This window comes from Scylla paramamosain, unplaced genomic scaffold, assembly GCF_035594125.1.
Source record: "Scylla paramamosain isolate STU-SP2022 unplaced genomic scaffold, ASM3559412v1 Contig4, whole genome shotgun sequence".
NCBI lineage: Eukaryota > Metazoa > Arthropoda > Malacostraca > Decapoda > Portunidae > Scylla > Scylla paramamosain.
In genome coordinates this window covers 494,029-513,802 of record NW_026973669.1, presented here as the reverse complement: position 1 = coordinate 513,802, position 19,774 = coordinate 494,029, and the positions used below count along the sequence as shown (strand labels likewise).

General features: G+C 40.9%; 1 protein-coding gene across 1 annotated transcript in view; it reads left to right on the top strand.

Annotated features, from left to right (window-relative positions):
• The first annotated feature begins 188 nt into the window (after positions 1 to 188).
• The window catches only part of LOC135096483 (methyltransferase-like protein 27), a 54,832-nt gene continuing 35,246 nt past the window's right edge, over positions 189 to 19,774 (top strand). Inside the window, exons 1-3 of the mRNA XM_063997988.1 lie at positions 189 to 260; positions 10,708 to 10,808; positions 15,859 to 16,030. Coding sequence (XP_063854058.1) covers positions 15,878 to 16,030 — 153 coding nt within the window. The 5' untranslated portion in view covers positions 189 to 260; positions 10,708 to 10,808; positions 15,859 to 15,877. The remainder of the gene's footprint in view (positions 261 to 10,707; positions 10,809 to 15,858; positions 16,031 to 19,774) is intronic.

Sequence of the window (19,774 nt, the reverse complement as noted above, 5' to 3'; positions counted from 1 at the left end):
ACATCAAACAGCGCAATTAGGAGAGAGAGAGAGAGGAGAGAGAGAGAGAGAGAGAGAGAGAGAGAGAGAGAGAGAGAGAGAGAGAGAGAGAGAGAGAGAGAGACTGACTCACCCCCTTTCCCTCCCATCGATTCCCTCCATCACATAAGAGTTGGTGCATAAGGAAGCAACATATCAGACTCTCGCACACTGCGCTTCCATCTCCCCGCTCCGTGCCGCATATCTGCATTTGTTTACACAACACGCACGCACACAGCAAGGTGAGGCTTGTCTGCTAAAGGCAGCCAGAGAGAGAGAGAGAGAGAGAGAGAGAGAGAGAGAGAGAGAGAGAGAGAGAGAGAGAGAGAGAGAGAGAGAGAGAGAGAGAGAGAGAGAGAGAGAGAGAGAGAGAGAGAGATAAACATGATCTTTACATGCATATATATTTGGCAATTCACATGTACATTTCATAATACAGCGGCAGGTGAGCACTTTGAAATTGTCTGTTTCTACTGTGATGTTCCTGACTGTTTCCTTCTCTGTCATAATACAGAGAATCGTTTGGTGCTGTAAGAATTAAGGTTACAGGGAGCAATTATAATATTACATAAAAATACTAGTAATATAAAAATGAAAGGTATTAGGAACAAATATAAATTTATAAAAAAATATTCATAAAATATTTAAATAAAAAAAAAAAAAAAAAACAAGCGGGATGGGGCTTTAATGACACAGCTTCACGTGATGGTATTAACCTCAACTTTTGAAACATTTATAACACCCGCAGCCTTACTTTCAGTCTGGGGAACATAACTTCTCTTCTACTAAACTTCATCTTGTTTTCCTCACTGAAACAAATGTGCCAAAGAATAATGACAACGATCTGTTCTCTGTTCCCTTCTATTTGAGCCTCCTCAATCTCAATCTAAAGATAGCTAGATGTTGCTTTAAAGACTTTGAAGGGCATTCTAACTTGATGTCCGCATATTAATTAAAATAGAGTAAATCCTAAACTCTCCTGCTTACTCCTCATCATAGAGAGCAATAGAGCAGTGCCTTCCTTCCAGTCTTTCCCTGTGTCTGGAGAAAATGTTTTTAGGAGAGCAGTGGAATCGTTCACACTTTGAGGATGGAAGGCAGTAATTGGCCGATTGATTGAATTTATTGCGCTGCAACATCGCGGTCATATGGCGCCACTACAAATATTTAAAGGCGATTGCAGATCCTAAGATATTGGTATTAAAGGCAAAATTATAGATATGGTAAAAATGTTATAAGACCACTATAAAAATAAACATAAAAAAGGAAATAGGAAGAGCTATAGAAACTCAAGTGATAAAAATGAGAGGGTTAGTATAGTAATGTTTTAGTTACATAATTTTATTTAAAGTGCTGACCCCCTGACCGAGACCACTGTGTCTGGCATTGTTTGTTCCATACTCAAGACACTGACCCCACTGACCCAGATATCTGGCGTTGTTTGTTACGTGCCTAAGACGCTGACCCCACTGGTTCTTTACGTGCCTTCTTCACTTGCCGCTCTCCTAGTGCAAAGAAAGTTCTGCCTAATACTATATTACTGGTTAAATATAGAAAATAAGAACAGTTACAAGGTAATGTATAGTTTGTTTAGAAGACCAGCCTTCTCCACAAATTAGGGACTTTATGTCCCGAGGAGAAAGCTTTCTCTTCAAGTATCAGCGACATCTGGAAAATCGCATCCTCATCAGGACAACGGAAAAGATACTGCTTCAGCAGCTGCTCTGCTGCTCCAGCAGCAGCAGCAGACTGGGACACTCCAATAGAAAGTATAACACTTTAGGGCGAACTGTCATCACAAAATGGTTGGGTTTCCCGGGACATGAGGTAACCATGAGTGGGACGTGTGTGACCTGTCCAAAGACGAGCCAGTGCAGTCTCTGAGCGGTGCACCTGCGAATGGACATACATCCTTGAACGGAATGGTACAGAAGTTATTTCACACATCTTTGTGGTGGCAAACAAATCCTACCACCAGCCCTACCAAATGGCAAGAACTGCCACCCTTGTACTGGAGTATAAGTCATGAAAAGGAATGGGGTTGGAAGGAGCAACTCGAGTTGCCGCCTCTTTAGCCAGCCTTTAGATGAGCTTCAGCATGTGCTGGGATCCATAAATACGCGACGTGATACCTTCTATGTTGAAAAATGTGTAGCCACTCAAGAATCGATAAAATAAGTTGGTGAAGGCAAGAAGGGCTAGATTTTTAATAGCGGAAAGAACACTGCGAGAATAGCTGAACATTGTAAAAGATGAGGTGTGAAGAGTAAAAATTAAAGTAGTAAAAAGGGAATGAAGGAAAAATAATACCAAATCCGACTCCATATTCGGATCTGAACCGTCCGTAAATACAGGGATGGAGTCGTAATGTGTGGAGTAGTGCTCCGAAAATATTTCACGGGACTCACAGTCTCTTAATAAGTTCTTATAAAGGATAACAGGGTTGCAGACAGAAATATCACAGAATTCCTAGTAACCATATCTAGGGACTTTTTTTTTATGTAGGAGGGACACCGGCCAAGAACAGCAGAAATCCGATTAAAAAAAAAGAAAAAAGCCTGCTGAGATGCCAGTCCCAGAAAAGGGTCCAAAGCGGTAGTCAAAAATTGAAGGATAAGTGTCTTGAAACCTCCCTCTTGAGGGAATTCAAGTCGTAGGAAGGTGGGAATACAGAAGCAGGCAGGGAGTTCCAGAGTTTACCTGAGAAAGGAATGAATGATTGAGAATACTAGTTAATTCTAGCATTAGAGAAGTGGACAGAATAGGGGTGAGAGAAAGAAGAAAGAGTTGTGCAGCGAGGCCGTGGGAAAAGGGAAAGCATGCAGTTAGCTAGATCAGAAGTGCAGTTAGCATGAAAATAGCGGTAGAAGACAGCTAGAGATGCATCATTGCGGCGATGAGAGAGAGGCTGAAGACAGTCAGTTAGAGGAGATGAAATGAGATGAAAAGCTGTTGATTCCACCTTATCTAGAAGAACGGTATGAGTGGAAGCCCCCAGACATGTGAAGCATTCTCTATACATGGACGGATAAGGCCCTTGTATAGATTTAGCAGCTGGGGGGTGGGGAGGGGTGAGAAAAACTGGCGAAGACGTCTCAGAACACCTAACTTCATAGAAGCTGTTTTAGCTAGAGATGAGATGTGAAGTTTTCAGAGGCACCTTCGCTTAGGGGGATCCTGAGAAGGGATTGGAGCGATAGGACAAGATACAGATATGAACTTGTGATCGGAGGAGCCCAACGGAGAAGAAAGGATGCACAGCAGAAGCAGAAGGATTAGAGGTCAGGAAAAGGTCAAGAACGTTGGGCGTATCTCCAAAACAGTCAGGAATACAAGTTGTGGAGGATAGCAAAGTTGAAGGTTAGTTCACCAGGATGGTCAGTGAAGGGAGAGGAAAGCCAAAGTTGGTGGTGAACAATGAAGTCTCCAAGAATGGAGATCTCTGCAAAAGGGAAGAGAGTCAAAATGTGCTCCACTTTGGAAGTTAAGTAGTCAAAGAATTTCTTATATTCAGAGGAGTTAGGTGCGAGGTATACAGCACAGATAAATTTAGTTTGAGTGTGTCTGTGCAGTCGTAGCTTGGTGGAAAACTCAGAAGTTTCAAGAGCGTGGGCACGGGAGCAGGTTAAGTCGTTGCGCACATAAACGCAACATCCAGCTTTGCATTGAAAATGAGGATAGAGAAAGTAGAAGGGAACAGAAAAGTGGCTACTGTCAGTTGAACGGAGTGCACCAGTTAACAAGAAAACACTGGCATGGTGCACCAAGTTCAACACACGAAACCGAGTCTCAGTTATGAGGAATAAACCTCATAACCATATTCCAACTTTGAAAGATTAAGAGTGCGGTGCAAGGGAAGCAGGGTTTGTCATCAGGTCCTCAAGAGGTATGAGCCAAGACCCTAAGGAGTGACAGCGCTTTCATAAACGAGCCTTGAAAGGAGGCAAATGGAGATGGAGGGTATATCAAACTCGGTCATGGCATGATATCCAAAAGGTTTAGGAAATTAATGTGAGCATCATATAAGGGAGCAGATGCATCATGAGAAACTGTTGTACAAGTGACAGACTCAGGAACGCGGTGGATTCGAAATTAACACCTCATTACTAGCGACTGACGACGTAGGTCCAATGGCAGGACAGCAGCATCCACCATTAAGCTAGGGATTATGGATGAGCGGAACGCACCAATTGTCAGCCGAATACCAGCGTGGTGCACCGACTCCAATAAACGGAACCGAGCTTCAGTAGCATACGAAAAGATTTCAAAACCGTACTTTAGAAAGAAAAAAAGAGCTCGGTGCAAGTCTAGGATGATTTGTCTGTCAGCACCCCAAGAAGTATGAGACAAAACTCTCAGAAATAACAGCGCCTTCAAGCATGCTGCCTTAATGTAACGAAGGTGGGATACCTAAGTCAGGCGACTGTCAGATATAAATCCCAGGAAACGATTTTCCTCCACACAAGAGATTCTTCTATCGTATAGATACAAGTCTGGGTCAGGGTGAACACCTCGAAGGCAACAAAAAATGCATTTCGAAGCCGAGAAACGAGATCCCCGAGTTGCGTCCCACTGATCCTATTGAGTACCACATTCAGCTTCTGCTGAATTAATGGCATCCTCACTGCTGAAAAGGAGATTGACAAGTCATCGACATATAAGCTACCACGAATTCCTTCCTGAAGTACACCAATGACACTGTTTATAGTTACAACGAAAAGTGTAAGACTAAGTATACTTTCTTGTGACACGCCATCTTCAAGTGGGCGAACTCCTAACAGTTCGCCACCAACTCGTACCCATAAAAGAGGATGAGATTAAAACTGTTGTATAAAAAGAGGGAGTCAGCCACGGGGACCAAACTCGAGAAGGATTTAGTAAAATATCACGACGCCGGGATGTGTAGTAAACTTTATTTAAATAAAAAAAAGACTGACATGGTGTTGCTTATTAGCAAATACCTCACATATGAAAGACTTGAGTGACAAAAAAAAGCATACCATACTGAACCGGAGACAAGTAACTGCTTCTCTCCAAGTAAAACGATTTAAGCCTGATATTCATCATCTGACAAATGCATGAAGTTAAAGAAATGGGGCGATATTTGATCGTTAGCTGATCTTTTCCAAGGTTTGGAATGGGAATAATTACAACCACACCCCAAAAAGATGGAAAATCACCAGTATTCCATATAAAATCATAAAGGTCAATTAAAAAGGTAAAACCTTTATCGGACATGTGTCGCAAAGAGGAATGGGATGTCATCAGGGTCTGTGGAAGAACCCTGGCACTGGAACGCCAACAGATTCCAAGTCTTGACGGAGAAGTGCCATAGGTGTAGTTTGGTTATTTCTAGAGAGACTAGCAAAGTGCTCAACAAGCAGGTCGGCAACTGTTTTAGGGTCTGCTACCGTCCCCTCATCAAGGGATAGAACAAGTCTGGTAAAACTTTCCAGTTAAAATCAAGAAAAGAATTAGAAGTACAGAGAGAGAGAGAGAGAGAGAGAGAGAGAGAGAGAGAGAGAGAGAGAGAGAGAGAGAGAGAGAGAGAGAGAGAGAGAGATCTACTGTTGTAAAGGTACCGGTTTGACTGTGGAAATAGGTCACGTCTTCACAGTTTAAAGTCTTCAGTCTGAATCCTCGATAAAAGTTAGCAATTAAAAGACCACGAATGTTGACAGCGTCATCCCACAAAGGATGACGACCATTCAAGTCACCCAATGAAATAAAAGGAGAGGAAAGAGCATTTAAAAGGTTATCAGGCTCATTCCTTTCATCACAAACTCTAGGGGGCAGATGTATAAAAACGATTTATATAAATTTTAACTGCAACAACCTGTTGCTGCATGTGAACTTGTATCTGGATAAAAGAATATCTTTTCTAACAAAGATGGCGGTGCCACCATGGCGGGCCTGACCAGAAACTGGAGTGGAGAAGAAAGCACGATATCCAGGAGGACTAAAGTGAGTGGAGTTTCCGAGCATTGTCTATTGAAAACAAATGCAAACAGGAGAAAACCTAGAGATCAACACCCGGAGTTCCTCCCAGGAAGCACGCAAACCGCGAAACTGCAGAATCTTGAATATTACTATTTTGTAAGGGTTTTGAAAGAAGCCCCAGAGAGAGTTTTGTCAACCTGACTAGGTACCTTATTTGGACGGTGAGGTTTACCTGGTCCTACATTACTTGTCGGAGCAGAAACCTGAACTTGAGTAACTGGTGTGGGATAGATATCCCCACATGTCCCTGAAATTCCCGAAAAGACCGGAGGAGAACGATTCCTCGACAAAGACGGTATAGTATCGCTCATCCATGAGGACCTATTGGGAAGAGTGGCAAAGAAAACCTCTATGTCCATTTCAGATGTGGAAGAATCACTTTGATTACGTCTGGCTCAGGGTCATTTGATGATTCCACCGGGATCTTTCTATGGGGGACGCCCATTGAGTCTAGGGACTCAACAGACCCCCGGAAACGTTTCTGGTGGGACTGCGGTGGGAGCTTGGGAGACTTCTTTGTATTTGTCTGTGGAGGTATAAAAGTCTTGGAGGTCGTTTGTGGTTGAGGATCCAATGGAGGATGATCATCAGCAATATGAACTCCTGGACGAGGAATCTGTGATATAACTGGTGAAGATGCATTGGAGGGCTTAGCTGATAACTGATAACTAATAGAGATAACTAATAGAGAGACTCTCTCACGAGAACGAGAAGAAAGGCGGGAAGGTATCACAACCTTCGTATGGTAGAGGTAAAACTAGAGTGGAGGGAAGAAGCGTAGCTCTTTGCCCCACCACCATTTTGTCGAAAAAGAAATTCCTGGTTAGCATTACAAAGACCAATGAACTGAGAATTGGCCAGGTGAAGAATGTCCTACTCAAGACGGTACCTCTTGCACTGTCGAGAACGTAGCGGGTGATCCTCACTACGGTAAAAGCAATTGGGTTCCGATTCGCATTCAGGAGTAGAGTGTGAGTGAAAGGCTGAGCAGTGACCACACCGGGGATGGTTTGGAAAGTTTTTCCTTCCATGACAGAACTCATAATAAACATAACATTGTAGAGGGCGGTCAACGAATGCCTCTACTGTAAGGGAAAAAGGACCAGTCTTAAGGCGGTCAGGGAGAAAAGAACCATAGAAAGTGAGCATGATCATATTACTATTTCCTTTAAGTCTGTCCACTCGATGAAGATTATCAGGACGTAGCTGAAGGATGTCATCTTCTGAGAATTCGTACAGGTCCTGGCTGTAAATGCGTCCTTTGCAGTAGCTGAATGTTCGGTGTGGCTTGATGGATTCAAACATCCCATCGGAAGGGCAAGGTAGATGGAGGAGCATCATTGCCAGATGTGGAAGAATCACTATTTTTTGTGAAGTTTGGCCCAGGATCATCTAACGCTCTCTTTCAAGTAGGAACACCCATCGAATCTAGGGACTCAGCAGATTCCTAGGAATGCTTCTGATGAGACTCAGAAGGTGTAGTTCGGGGAGCAGGAAAATAAATGAGTTATGAGCTGTGAGTATTACAGCAGAGTGCCCGGAAGAAGGACGTAGATAGATAGACAGATAGATAGATAGAAAGATATTTTATTGACCACATCAGAAAATATAATATAACATATATACATATTACAAAACATGGTCCATCAAAAGGTGCATATTGTTGATGACATATAATTCTAATGCTATGTAAACAAGAACTATTCAGGAACAAATCATTAGTATTTTGTAAATAATGTCACATACATCATCGTCTCCCATTCGACCAAACAACAGATCATGAATACTATGAATTTTGTAGGTGTTACGAACCTCATGTGTTAAGGAACACTCCACAACCACATGTTCTTCTGTCTGTACATTGCCACAAGCGCACAGCCTCTCATCGACTGGCAGACGGCCAATTCCATCTGCCTTTCTCTATCGCTAATGAATGAGATCATATACGAAAGCGAGTGAATGCTATTCGGTGTGCCTGTTTATATCAATCGCACAGTTTGGTGAGGATTCATTGTATTTAAATGTAATCCTTCTCGATGATAGAGAGCGTCTGACGTTATCTTTAAGTATATCCATTAAAACTGTACAGTCATCCATATTGTTTTCAACGAGTTCCGTAACATACGCTTTGGTGCTGTACCTCGTGTCCATTACAATCTTCATTACAAAGCCAAAGGAGTCATCATCCATATTAGAGCGCTCTACATACATCTTAGAGTAAAATTTCCTTTGTCTACTTCTAATAAGAATAAGAGCATGGAGGGCTGGACAGACGTCATTACATGTTGTTCCTCTAACACCAAGCATCTGTTTCAGGCACCAGTTATATAATTTAGTTACCACTTTTAAATCAGCATTCAGCCACGACTCGCATCCATATAAGACTGTAGATGGATGGCATCAAACACTCTTTTCTTTACACTAAATGGGATAACATTATTCTTGTGCAAGGAAACAAATTTACTGAAGTGTGCCATCTTATCTTTAGCGTGAGCCTTGACTGCCCGTGATGTCGAGTCGCTACCGTGAATGGTGATCCGAGGCAGGTGTAGCTGTCACAATGATTTACCTGCAAACTTCCACAGTGATGGAAAGCATGTCCACAAATGACCATAAATTTCATCATTTCATCTATTTTCATGCCGTATTCCCTGCAGAACTGACATACTATTGACAACTTTCTCTTCATGGTAACCCGACTTGTCGATAACAACACCGTGTCATCCATAAGGATCAACAGGTGTAACCACGATAAGAACCCATCTGGCTCACAGTTTTCTTTTACCATTTTCATCAAGTCATTAATATAAATAAAAAATATCAAACATGATGTAGGATGTGCTCCCCCCAGTTCCCTAAAATGCTTAAACCACTGGTTCAATCCAGCACACAATATCAAATCATAGAGCTTTGCCATCGAATATATAATAGTTATTCCCCTGTAGTTCTTAGGTTCTCTCCGTCTTCCTCTCTTAGAAATCGTCAACATCTAAGCATTTGTCCAAGACACTGGGTAGGAAGTAGAGCGAAATATTAGGTTAAACAAACCCGTGATCAAGACTATCCAATGTGCTGGAAGGCTTTGAAACACGCTAGGTGGAACTCCATCAGGACCACAGGCTTTGTTCAGCTTCATGTTCTTGATTTTAGTACTTACTTCCTCGTAAGATATGGGGTCGTCTAAAATAGGTATATTGGCATCGATGGAAGGATCAAACGGCTGGTACACGGAATCATCACTACATAAACTACTTTCACAAAACTCCTTGAATTTCTGATCAGATGGAGAGGTATTGTCTCGAACAGTATCCTGAAGCATTCCCTTCCAATTAATTGCTCTCCACACCGTGCGTGAGTCATCCTTTTCCTGAAGGATCGTTTCCCATCTATTACGTATATTAGTAGCCTCTGCAGTCTCCATTTCTCATGTTGCCTATACATGAACGGCACACAAGTTCAAAGTATCAGACACATTATGAACAAAAGCATTAACATCAACATCAACATCCGGTAGGGCGTTAGGAGATATTTTTTTTTTAGAAATTGTATGCATATCTATATCCGCAAAACTAACAGGCACGTTGGCTAAGGCTCCTCCCGCTCGTTGCCCCTCCAGCGCTGCGTGGCCGCCCAACCAACGAGCGCGAGTCACAAATGAGTCAAGCGAGGTCACCGTTCGGTAATGTCATATTTAAAGATATGGGGGCGTGATCCGATGGTAAGCACTCCGTTTGATGCACATCCAAATTTTCAATGTTCTCAATTAGTTGATAAGATGCGATTATAACATCTAGTTCAGATATCCACTGGTTTGCTTTCTTAAAAGTTTTCTTGCTTGGGAAATATCTTTCGTTTACTTATAAATTATTAACAACCAGTAAACCATTTCCAGAGAACAATGACGACAATACGTGGGCATTATCGTTAGGTGTCGCTACTTCATCAAGTATTTGTGGATATTTATACAATGCTTTGTTAGGTATTTCACTTGATAATAGATTTCGAGCACTTGAGCCAAAACGTGCGTTAACATCACCAACAACTCAAACCATTTTACTAGTAGCACAATCATATTATTGTTTTCTATTTTTTGTTTTAACACCATTTATATTCCAATAGAGTATTTTCAGCAGCCAACATGCAGACGGACAAAAAGATGCAAGTCCAAGATGCTGGCGTGAGGATGACTCAGTGAACGCATTCTTAGTGTTAATTAAATATGTAATTTCTAATTGTTTATTATGGGGAAATAGTCGAGTAGTATTTTTCAAATAAGTTACGTGAGGAATAATTATACTTACTTCTAAGCCTATTCTGTACTCAGTAAACTTTCTAAATATATGCAAACAAATCAGTGCTAATTTCGCCTGCGCCTGAAACACGTTAGCTAGCGGAGCGAAGGGAGAAAGAGCATCACATGGTCTCAGACCAGTGTTGCCAGATCTACTGAAATTCAGATAAATTTCAAGAAATCACGAATTATTGCCGTAATCTACGGAATTGTGAGAGGTTCTCCATAAAATATACATAAATTATGCTTCCAGGTAGTTAGAAATCCATGAAAACTAAATGAGAGAGAGAGAGAGAGAGAGAGAGAGAGAGAGAGAGAGAGAGAGAGAGAGAGAGAGAGAGAGAGAGAGAGAGAGAGGCACAGCCAGCACCACCCCATTACCAGCCGATTGGTGGCAGTTTCGCAGTTACGCTGAGGTCCAAGGCCCAGGGGCAGTTCAGGAGCAGTTCATACTGCTGCGACCTGCGAGTACCCAGTTGTGCCTCGCCATAATTGAAAGGTAAGAACTCTTACAGCTGCAGGGTTTGGTGGGGACTAAGTACTTGTAGCCTCAGTGCCAAGACTCCCCCCACCCTCGCTGAGATTTTGCATTCTGACCAATATCAAGAATACATCTGATGTACAGGCTATGGAATGTTATTAATTTTATTCTATTAGTGTGTGTTAAGTACTGTAGGGCAGTGCTGTCCAAACTTTCTCGCCTTCTACTGTTATGTTATTCCTATGGCTGATTAAACGCAACTATATTATATTTATATTATATTATATTTGGGTACACGTACATTACGCGTCCTTCCTTTAGGTACCCATCCCTCTCCCTTTATAAAACATGGTAAGTTATGCTGTGTGTGTGTGTGTGTGTGTGTGTGTGTGTGTGTGTGTGTGTGTGTTCTTCGTATTTTCACGTACCCCTTTTATCTATGCTGCGTATCCCCTAGGGTAAACGGACACCAGTTTTAAAAACACTGCTGTAGTGTAAAAGGAAATTTGTAAGGGTAACTGTTGTAATTTAATTATGTTCGTTGGTGTTAAAAATGATCAACAGGAAGTATAATGATTTAACTGAGACTCAGAGGCATGTTTCTTTCAAGCAGAGGAAATATATTTTTTTTTTTTTGAGGTCGAGGTAAAGTCATCAGTAAAAATTATTACATGCTCCCTCAGTCCTATCTAGTGGAACACGGTTCCCATACCACACGGGGTGACACTGCAGCTGTAGCCAGTGGAGGGGAACCTGAGGGGGTACCGGCTTCTCATAGAGGGGCATGTGCCCATCCATGCCCCCTGTAGTTACGACACTTTATAGATCATAAATATGTTTTTGACGATTTAATAATAATAATAATAATAATAATAATAATAATAATATATATATATATATATATATATATATATATATATATATATATATATATATATATATATATATATATATATATATATATATATATATATATATATATATATATATATGATGGCCCACGTGCACACTTACTTTATTAGTGCACTTTGGCTGAAAAAATAAATAAATAAAAGTTCGAATTATTGTCGTTTATGCTTGTTAAAAAAGTAACTCATTAAATTATTATTATTTAATTTTTTTTGTAGGGGACGCGTGGGTCCTGTCGGAGGAACGCTGCTGCCGTTTATGGTGACTATGGCGTCCGAGAAAAGAGAGGGATCAGTAGGCAAAAGTGGAGGCACTAGAAAAAAAAAGGCAAAATATGCCAAAAAAAATAGTCAAGCGTGGGAATCTGAACCATATTTTAAGGGAAGGCTGATGCCAAGTTCCAAGGGACAGTTGTTTGGGTTCTTTGTGCTTGCAATGTTCATATTTCTGTCAGTTCTGGCAAAATGGAAGTTAAAACAGCATTCAGCTGGAAAGGAGCGGAGAAAATTGCACTACAGTAGCCAAACAGCCTTCTATCTTTATCATGCATGGTGTGAGTGGTAAAGAAAAAAAATATCATGAATCAGTGCAGGAAAGTGAAATCAGACTTGCAGCATTCATTTGTGAGAATGATTTACCAATTAAAAGTGTGGAACACATGCCCAAACTCATCCAAGGAATATGTCCAGATTCAGCGATTGCAAAGGAATTAAAATGTGGATGGACAAAATTGACGTCCATTGTAAACCATGTGACTGGTGAGGAGAGTTCTGATTTGCTAGTATAAAAGTTGCAAGAGTCAAAGTTTTCACCGATTGTAGATGAGAGCACAGATTTGTTTTGTACCAAACATTTATGTATGGTTGTTAGAACTCTGATAGGTGACAAAGTAGCAGATTGCCTTTTAGGACTGATTCCCTTGCAAGACGCAACTGTAAGTGTACTTTATGATGCAGGTACAATTTTTTTTTCTCTTTGCTGATAACCACATTCCTTACTAAGAAAATTTGATCGGCTTTGGTGCGGATGGAGCAAATTCTATGCTGGGAACTCACAACTAGCTTTCCACTTTGGTAAAGAAGGACATACCTAAACTTTTTGTTATGAAGTGCATTTGTTACTCCTTTTGATCTTTGTGCCGCATATGCATGCGCAACTTTGCCTAAAGATGTTGAGGATCTAGCACGTGATGTTTTTTTCATACTTCCAGTGCAGTCCAAAACGAATGGGTATACTGAAAGAATTTCAGTCTTTTGTCATAAATTGCTTCATCCAAGCCAGACACGGTGGTTATCGTTACACACGGTTGTGTGTCGGCTGCTTGAGCAATATGAAGCACTCAAGGTGTACTTAACAAGAGCTGTCCTCAATGACAGACTCTTGTCATGTGAGAACATATTGCAGAAGCTAAATAACCCTTTCACAAAGTGGTATCTCCAGTTTTTAGACTGATTCACACACTGCACAAATCAGTTTTGCAATCCTTCAAAACTTTGCTGGAACTTTACATTAAATATGAATACCTGCAAAAGACACCCATGAGTAATGTAGAATACAAGGATCCCTGGAACTTTCAGGAACTGTCTTGTATCTGTCTTGGAACTGTCTTGTACCTATCTTGGAGCTAAGGTAGGCATGTCTCTTCTCTCAAAACCAAGCACTCCCAACATAAGTTGTGCAAGTGTTTAAGCAACGTCGTCAAACTTTTCTGATGGAAGCAGTAACACAGATAAGCAAAAGATTCCCCTTTGATGATGCTGTTTTCCAAAATTTAAAGGCGCTGGATCCCTTTACTGTAAAGAGTAAATCAGTAACATCACTTGCTCCACTGATGACCTTTCTTTCTCTAGTAACTGGCAGGCTGGTATCATCAGCGAAGAAGTGGATATAAAAAAGAAGTTTGGTTTAGAAGATTATTAATGAATAACAGGAAGAGAGTGAGTGACAGGACAGAACTCTGAGGAACACCACTGTTACTAGATTTAGAAGATGGACAGTGACCGTCTACCACAGCAGCAATATAACTGTCAGAAAGAAAACTTGAGATGAAGTTACAGAGAGAAGGATAGAAGTCATAGGAGGATAGTTTGGAAATCAGAACTTTGTGCCAAACTCTGAAAATCTTTTAATATGCCTAAGCTAAAAGCAAAAGTTTCACCAAAATCCTTAAAAGAGGATGACCAAGATTCAGTAAGAAAGCCAAAAGATCACCAGTAGAGCGGCCTCAACGGAACCCATACTGGCGATCAGATAGAAGGCTCTGAAGTGATAGAATTCTAAGAATCTTCCTGTTGACGAAAGATTAATAAAAACTTTAGAGAGGCAGGAAATTAAAGGAAAAGGGCGATAGACTGAGGGATCGTCATCCTTTTAAGGAACAGGCTGAATTTAGGCAAACTTCCAGCAAGAAGAAAAGGTAGATGTTGTTAGACAGAGCTAGAAGAGTTTGACTAAGTAAGGTGCAACCACTAAGGCAAAGTTTTGGAGAACAACGGGAGGGACCCGATCAGGTTCGTAAGCTTTCTGAGGGTTAAGGTCAGCGAGGGAGGGCATGGAAAAATCATCAGCGAAAAATTTTAATAGGTAGCATGAAGTAGTCAGATGGTGGAGGAAAAGGAGGAATGAGCTCTGAATCAACCAAGGTAGTGCTTTTAGCAAAGGTTTGATTGAATGAAAAGTTCAGCTTTAGAAATAGATGAGATGGCAGTTGTGCTGTCAGATTGAAATAAAGGAAGGACAGATGAAGATACAAAGTTATTGGAGATGCCTTTGGCAAGGTGCGAGAAATTACTAGGGGAGTTAGATCTTGAAAGATTTTGACACTCTTTTAATGAAGATCAGACACTTGTTTAAGTCATGCAGATACAGGTTGATCCAGTTGGACGAAGCCTGTGTTAACTTGTGCTTTGCTGGAAATAAAAGTTTTTTTTTTTTTTTATAGTCAGAGGAGTTGGTGGAGAGGTATTTCGGAATGCAGTTTTATGGGCATTTTGGCCTTTGGGGATTTAATACAATTTTTAGGAATATAGATAAATTATAAAAAGAAAAAAAAATGGCAAGAGTAATATTCCAGGAACGAACTTTCCATTGAAATCTATGTAATGACATGTGGTGAAAGAGGGATGACTCTCCTAGGTTAGTGCTGTCAGGAAGCGCAGTCTGTCAAGATATGTGTGGAAAGAGTGACTGAGGGTTGGCGATGCCACTGTTTATTGGGGAATGAGTTGATAGGGTCCTATCAAGTTCGTGGAATTCTCCACTTACTATTCTTTTGTGTTGCTATGGTCTAGCAAATATGAAATCTCTTTGAAAATAATTATTTACTTTATTATAACATCCTTTGCTTGCCTGTGTACACTGTATATGTGGGATGGTTTGGAAAGGTTCCTGTTGTTGTAGATCTGAGTACTGCAGATGCGACGACCTGACCTCCTGTGTGTGGTGTGAGTGTGGGTGGGGCATTGGGGTGACAATTGCACCTCACCTGACCTGTCAACAGAGTACCGTCGGGGTGTCACGTGTTATCGCATGTTCTTTACATTCGCCACCAAGAATTAAATATTTATGAAAAAAAAAAAAAAGATTTGCGTCTTCTGTAAATTCCATACAGTACGAAAATCTACAGTTTGACTCAAACAGTTTATCTCAAAATTTCTTTTTAGAAAGGTGAAATTATTCTTTTAGCGATTGAAATTCATTATTATGATGAATTTTAATACGTAAATACCACTCTGAGATCGAAATACCCTAGTAAGATAAGAATGATATCTGTTAACAGAGGTAAATATCCGTTATCAGAGAGCCATGTTTCTGTAAGAGGCAAAAGGTCAGAAGTCGAGAGAGAATTGAAGAAAGATTTAATATGATCAATATGGCTCTAAGACAATGAAATAATATGTAAAATATTGAAATTGTTCTTCATGGTTTTGTTTGCTGTAAAATGTAAGGCTGTAATAATGTTATTATTATTTTTTTTTTCGCTAAGAGTGACTGTACACGCAACTCGTTGATCATTTCCATGCTCATTGCCATACTAATGTCATCTTTACTGTGTGTGTGTGTGTGTGTGTGTGTGTGTGTGTGTGTGTGTGTGTGTGTGTGTGTGTGTGTGTGTGTGTGTGTGTCGGGCTAATGCTGTTCCTTCTCTTCTCTTTGCTAGCCAGCCTTCCCTTTCCAACATGAGTGAAGTCACCCAGCCTTCTCCTTCCAACATGAGTGAAGTGAGTGTCAAGAGCTTGGCGTACCGGAAGAACCAAGAGTGCCACCAGCCTGGATTTAAACCCGACCAGGTGACAATGTGCTACGACTCCTGGTCTGCTTCCTATGACAAAGTAAGTACCGTCGGAAAAGGAAGGGGGGGAGAAGGGATCAGGCCGAGACAGGTTTTCCTTTTAGTTCAGGAGCCAAGGGATGTTTTCATGAATGTGAGGGCCCTGAGGTTATTCATCTGATTATGATAGAGGACTACGATAGATGGTCTGCAACCAGACCGATGTCAGGTTTTATTGCCAGACTTCTGGCAATAAAACCGTGTAAATGCATCTCTTGCGCCACCACGCTGTCCTTGATGCCCTTGATCTTTCCTTGATCGTGTTATTAGTGCAGCTGTCGTGATTTGCTTGGTTGAATAAGGACAGAGTGACGCTGAATGGAATATACACCGCGTATGAGACGCTGACACTCTCCCTTTAAAAAAATAAGATTGTAGCTTTCACCATTTAAATCAGTTTCGTAAATCTTCGTATGTACCTCAAGGTTTTCTAATGTAACAAGACCTGTACATTTTGCATTGCCTTCAAATTTCTCTGTTTGTAAATAGGAAATTCTTTTCGTCATTAAAGAAAATCCAAATCTGGTTATAAATGGTTACATTTTATTGCTTGATAAATTTAATTTCCAGTTGCACCAAAAATGTACCAGTTTACTTTTTGTTTTATCCTTGTACTCGTTAGTACAAACAAATATATGGGGAGTTTATTGAACAGTTTGATTTAGTTCATGATGTGTTACAACCCTTGAATTTTCGTCTCATTTTATGTAATTATTTTTTGTTTTGTTTATAGTGTTCTTTTAATGCAATCAAATAAATACGAGGCTGGCAAAAATGCTATATTTTGAGTGCTAATATGTAGTTTCCTTTAGATAGTACGGTTAATTAAATTAAACTCACTCTGTTGGACACCTCACCGCTGGTGAAAACTCATTTTTTTGTATCGGCAGAGTCGCATCTCGAAATGTAAAAATCCCTTGCATATGACAAGAAAGGGTGGGCCTGTCTTTCGCTCACTCCCAGGAGGGCTTCTCCTTCCCCCCCCCTCTCTCTCTCTCTCTCTCTCTCTCTCTCTCTCTCTCTCTCTCTCTCTCTCTGTCTAGCAGGCAGAGTATCATATTGGCTCCTTCTCCTTCATCATCTTTTTTTTTTTCCTTTTTTTTCTTTTTCTTTTCCTTTTCCTTTCCTTTATCTTTTTCATTTTTTTCTTTTCTTTTTTCTTCCTTTTTTCTTTTCTTTTTCTTCCTTTTCTTTTCCTTTCTTTTTTCCTTTCCTTTTTCTTCTTTCTTTCTTCTTCTTCTTGTTTTTATTCCTCCTCCATAAGAAGATAAGAACATAAGCAATAAGGGAAGCTGCAAGAAGCCACCAGGCTTACACGTGGCATTCCCTGCATGAAACATACCCACCTATTTCCACCTATCATCCCTATCCATAAACCCGTCTAATCTTCCCTTAAAGCTCCCCAATGTCCTAGCACTAACAACATAATTACTGAGTCCGTTCCACTCATCTACCACTCTATTTAAGAACTACTTTCTTCCTATCTCTTTCCTAAACCTAAATTTTTCAAGCTTGAACCCGTTGTTTCTTGTTCTATCCTGGTTGCTGATCCTAAGAATCACTGAAAATGGAATGGACGGAAATCCGAAGTGAAACTTCGAGCTCTTAAGATGCAGTGGAGGACTTTGCTGAAAAGGAGGAGGGCGGCTTGCCTGAAGATACAGAGGAAGGCCTCTCTGTGATATACTCCAAAACAGAGAACTTGTTGCTGACAGAAACTGAAGGAGAGACATTTTCACAAGGAGGGGAGAAAACAATTGATAGCTGAGAGAGGCGGGAAGGTGTTAGAACTTCATTACCTTTAGTGGTGATGGTAGAACTAGAATGGAGGGAGGAGGCATATGTTCTGGCCCCACCATCCTTGTCTAAAAAAGACTACCTAGAGTTAAAAAAAAAAAAAAAAAAAAAAAAAAAAAAAACTGAGAATTAGCTAGCTGGAGGATGTCCTGCGCAAGACAGTACCTTTTGCATTGTCGGGTGAGCCTTTCTGCAGTAGAAGCAGTAGACTTCCGATTCACATTCAGGAGTATGGTGCGAGTCAAGGGCTGTGTAGTGATTGCACGGGGGATGATTTTGACAGTTTTTCCTCCCATGACCGAACTCATAACCCCAGTAGCATTGTAAAGGACAGTCAACAAACGTCTTCACTGAAAGAGAAAGAGGGGAGATCTTTACACGTTCAGGGAGAAAAGAACCATAAAAAAATAGCATACTCATGTTATTATTTCCTTTAATCTTGGCCGCTCGTTCAGCATTATCTGGACTGTAGGAGACTTCTGAGAATTCATTTAGGTCCTGGTCGTAAGTGCATCCTTTACAGTAACTGAATGTTCAGTGTGGCTTGATGGATTCGAAAACAAAGCAGGTGGAAGAGCATCATCGCCTAGCTCTGATCAAGACAGCTTTACCATATTTTTTGAGATTATTTGTAGGGAGGACTCTAATGTCTATTTCTAGATATTTGGCATGGGTAAAGTTACTTCGACTTTTCCTATAATATGCTACAAACCAGTAGTGTGTAGGTAGGCGGCGAGCTTTAAGGGCACGTTAATCGACAAAGACATTAGGACAATAATAATTTTCGCTATCAACTACATTGCTTGATCGAATGATCTCAGGAGTTAAGTTGTTGTCTCCAAGATGAAAATAATTTATTGTCCCTAGACCAGCTTTGACTTTAACGTCGGATGTAAAAGTCACACAGCACAGATTAGAGGGGCACCATTGTATTTCACCATTGGTTCTCCGTATTTCAGAGGAATACGGAGAACCGTTGCCAAAGGCTTGAAAACCGAGCAAACAGAACGATATGACATGGATGCATAGACATTAATGATCATGAATATCAAAACAAGACTGAACAACTGAGTCTTTCACCATGGGAAGCAACAGCAGGGGGACTACGAGCTTCTGCCTGCACATCACCATCACGACCATAGGGTAACGTCTCAAAGGCCTGGTCGACCGTCCCAGAGGAAGGTTCATGTTTACCCATATTATATTATTATTATTTCAAAAAAGAAAAAAAAAAAAAACGGGTTCAGGGGCAAAAGGAAAGCACCTACTGGGACTACGAGAGCAGCAAACACTGGCCGCCGCGGACAGGGTATCTCATCCCCAAGGTGGCCACTCGTTTTAAAAATTGGCCCCTCATGATTCGAAAATTTGTCTACGATGGAGTTAAGGCCTCCCGTCCCAGCCCAAACACCTAACACAACCCAAACACCATCTAACACAGGACGACTTCAGAAGATGGCCCCTATGGTGAGCGGCACCGTTGACCCGTACTGGCAGGCTGAAAAGAATCAGCCAAAACTAAGGAATGACATGCCACTGCTCCTTTCCCATACAGCTTATCAGTAAATACATGGAGTAATTTATATGAAAGAATGTGCTTAGTTTACATTTTAATACGTGGTAGGTTGTCTTTCTTTATATTTACACTCGCAAGATGTCTAGGAAATGGCAGAGCAACGTTCTTGACTGTATCAATTGAGATATTGTATCAGAACTCATGATTTGCGCTTCAAGCATGGGTACTGAACCAGGCTATTGCCTGGCCAATCCTTCATGAAGGGTAACATGCAATCCTTGTGCAATTGGCCACATATTTTGCTCTTTGGGCAGGGACACCTTCTTGCTGGGAGACGTTGGTGTTGGTGATCTTAAAAGAATCGGGCAGATGGTCACACAACAAATCCAGCTAAACATGCTGGTTAACTTTGACATTCTTTGGAAGAACAAC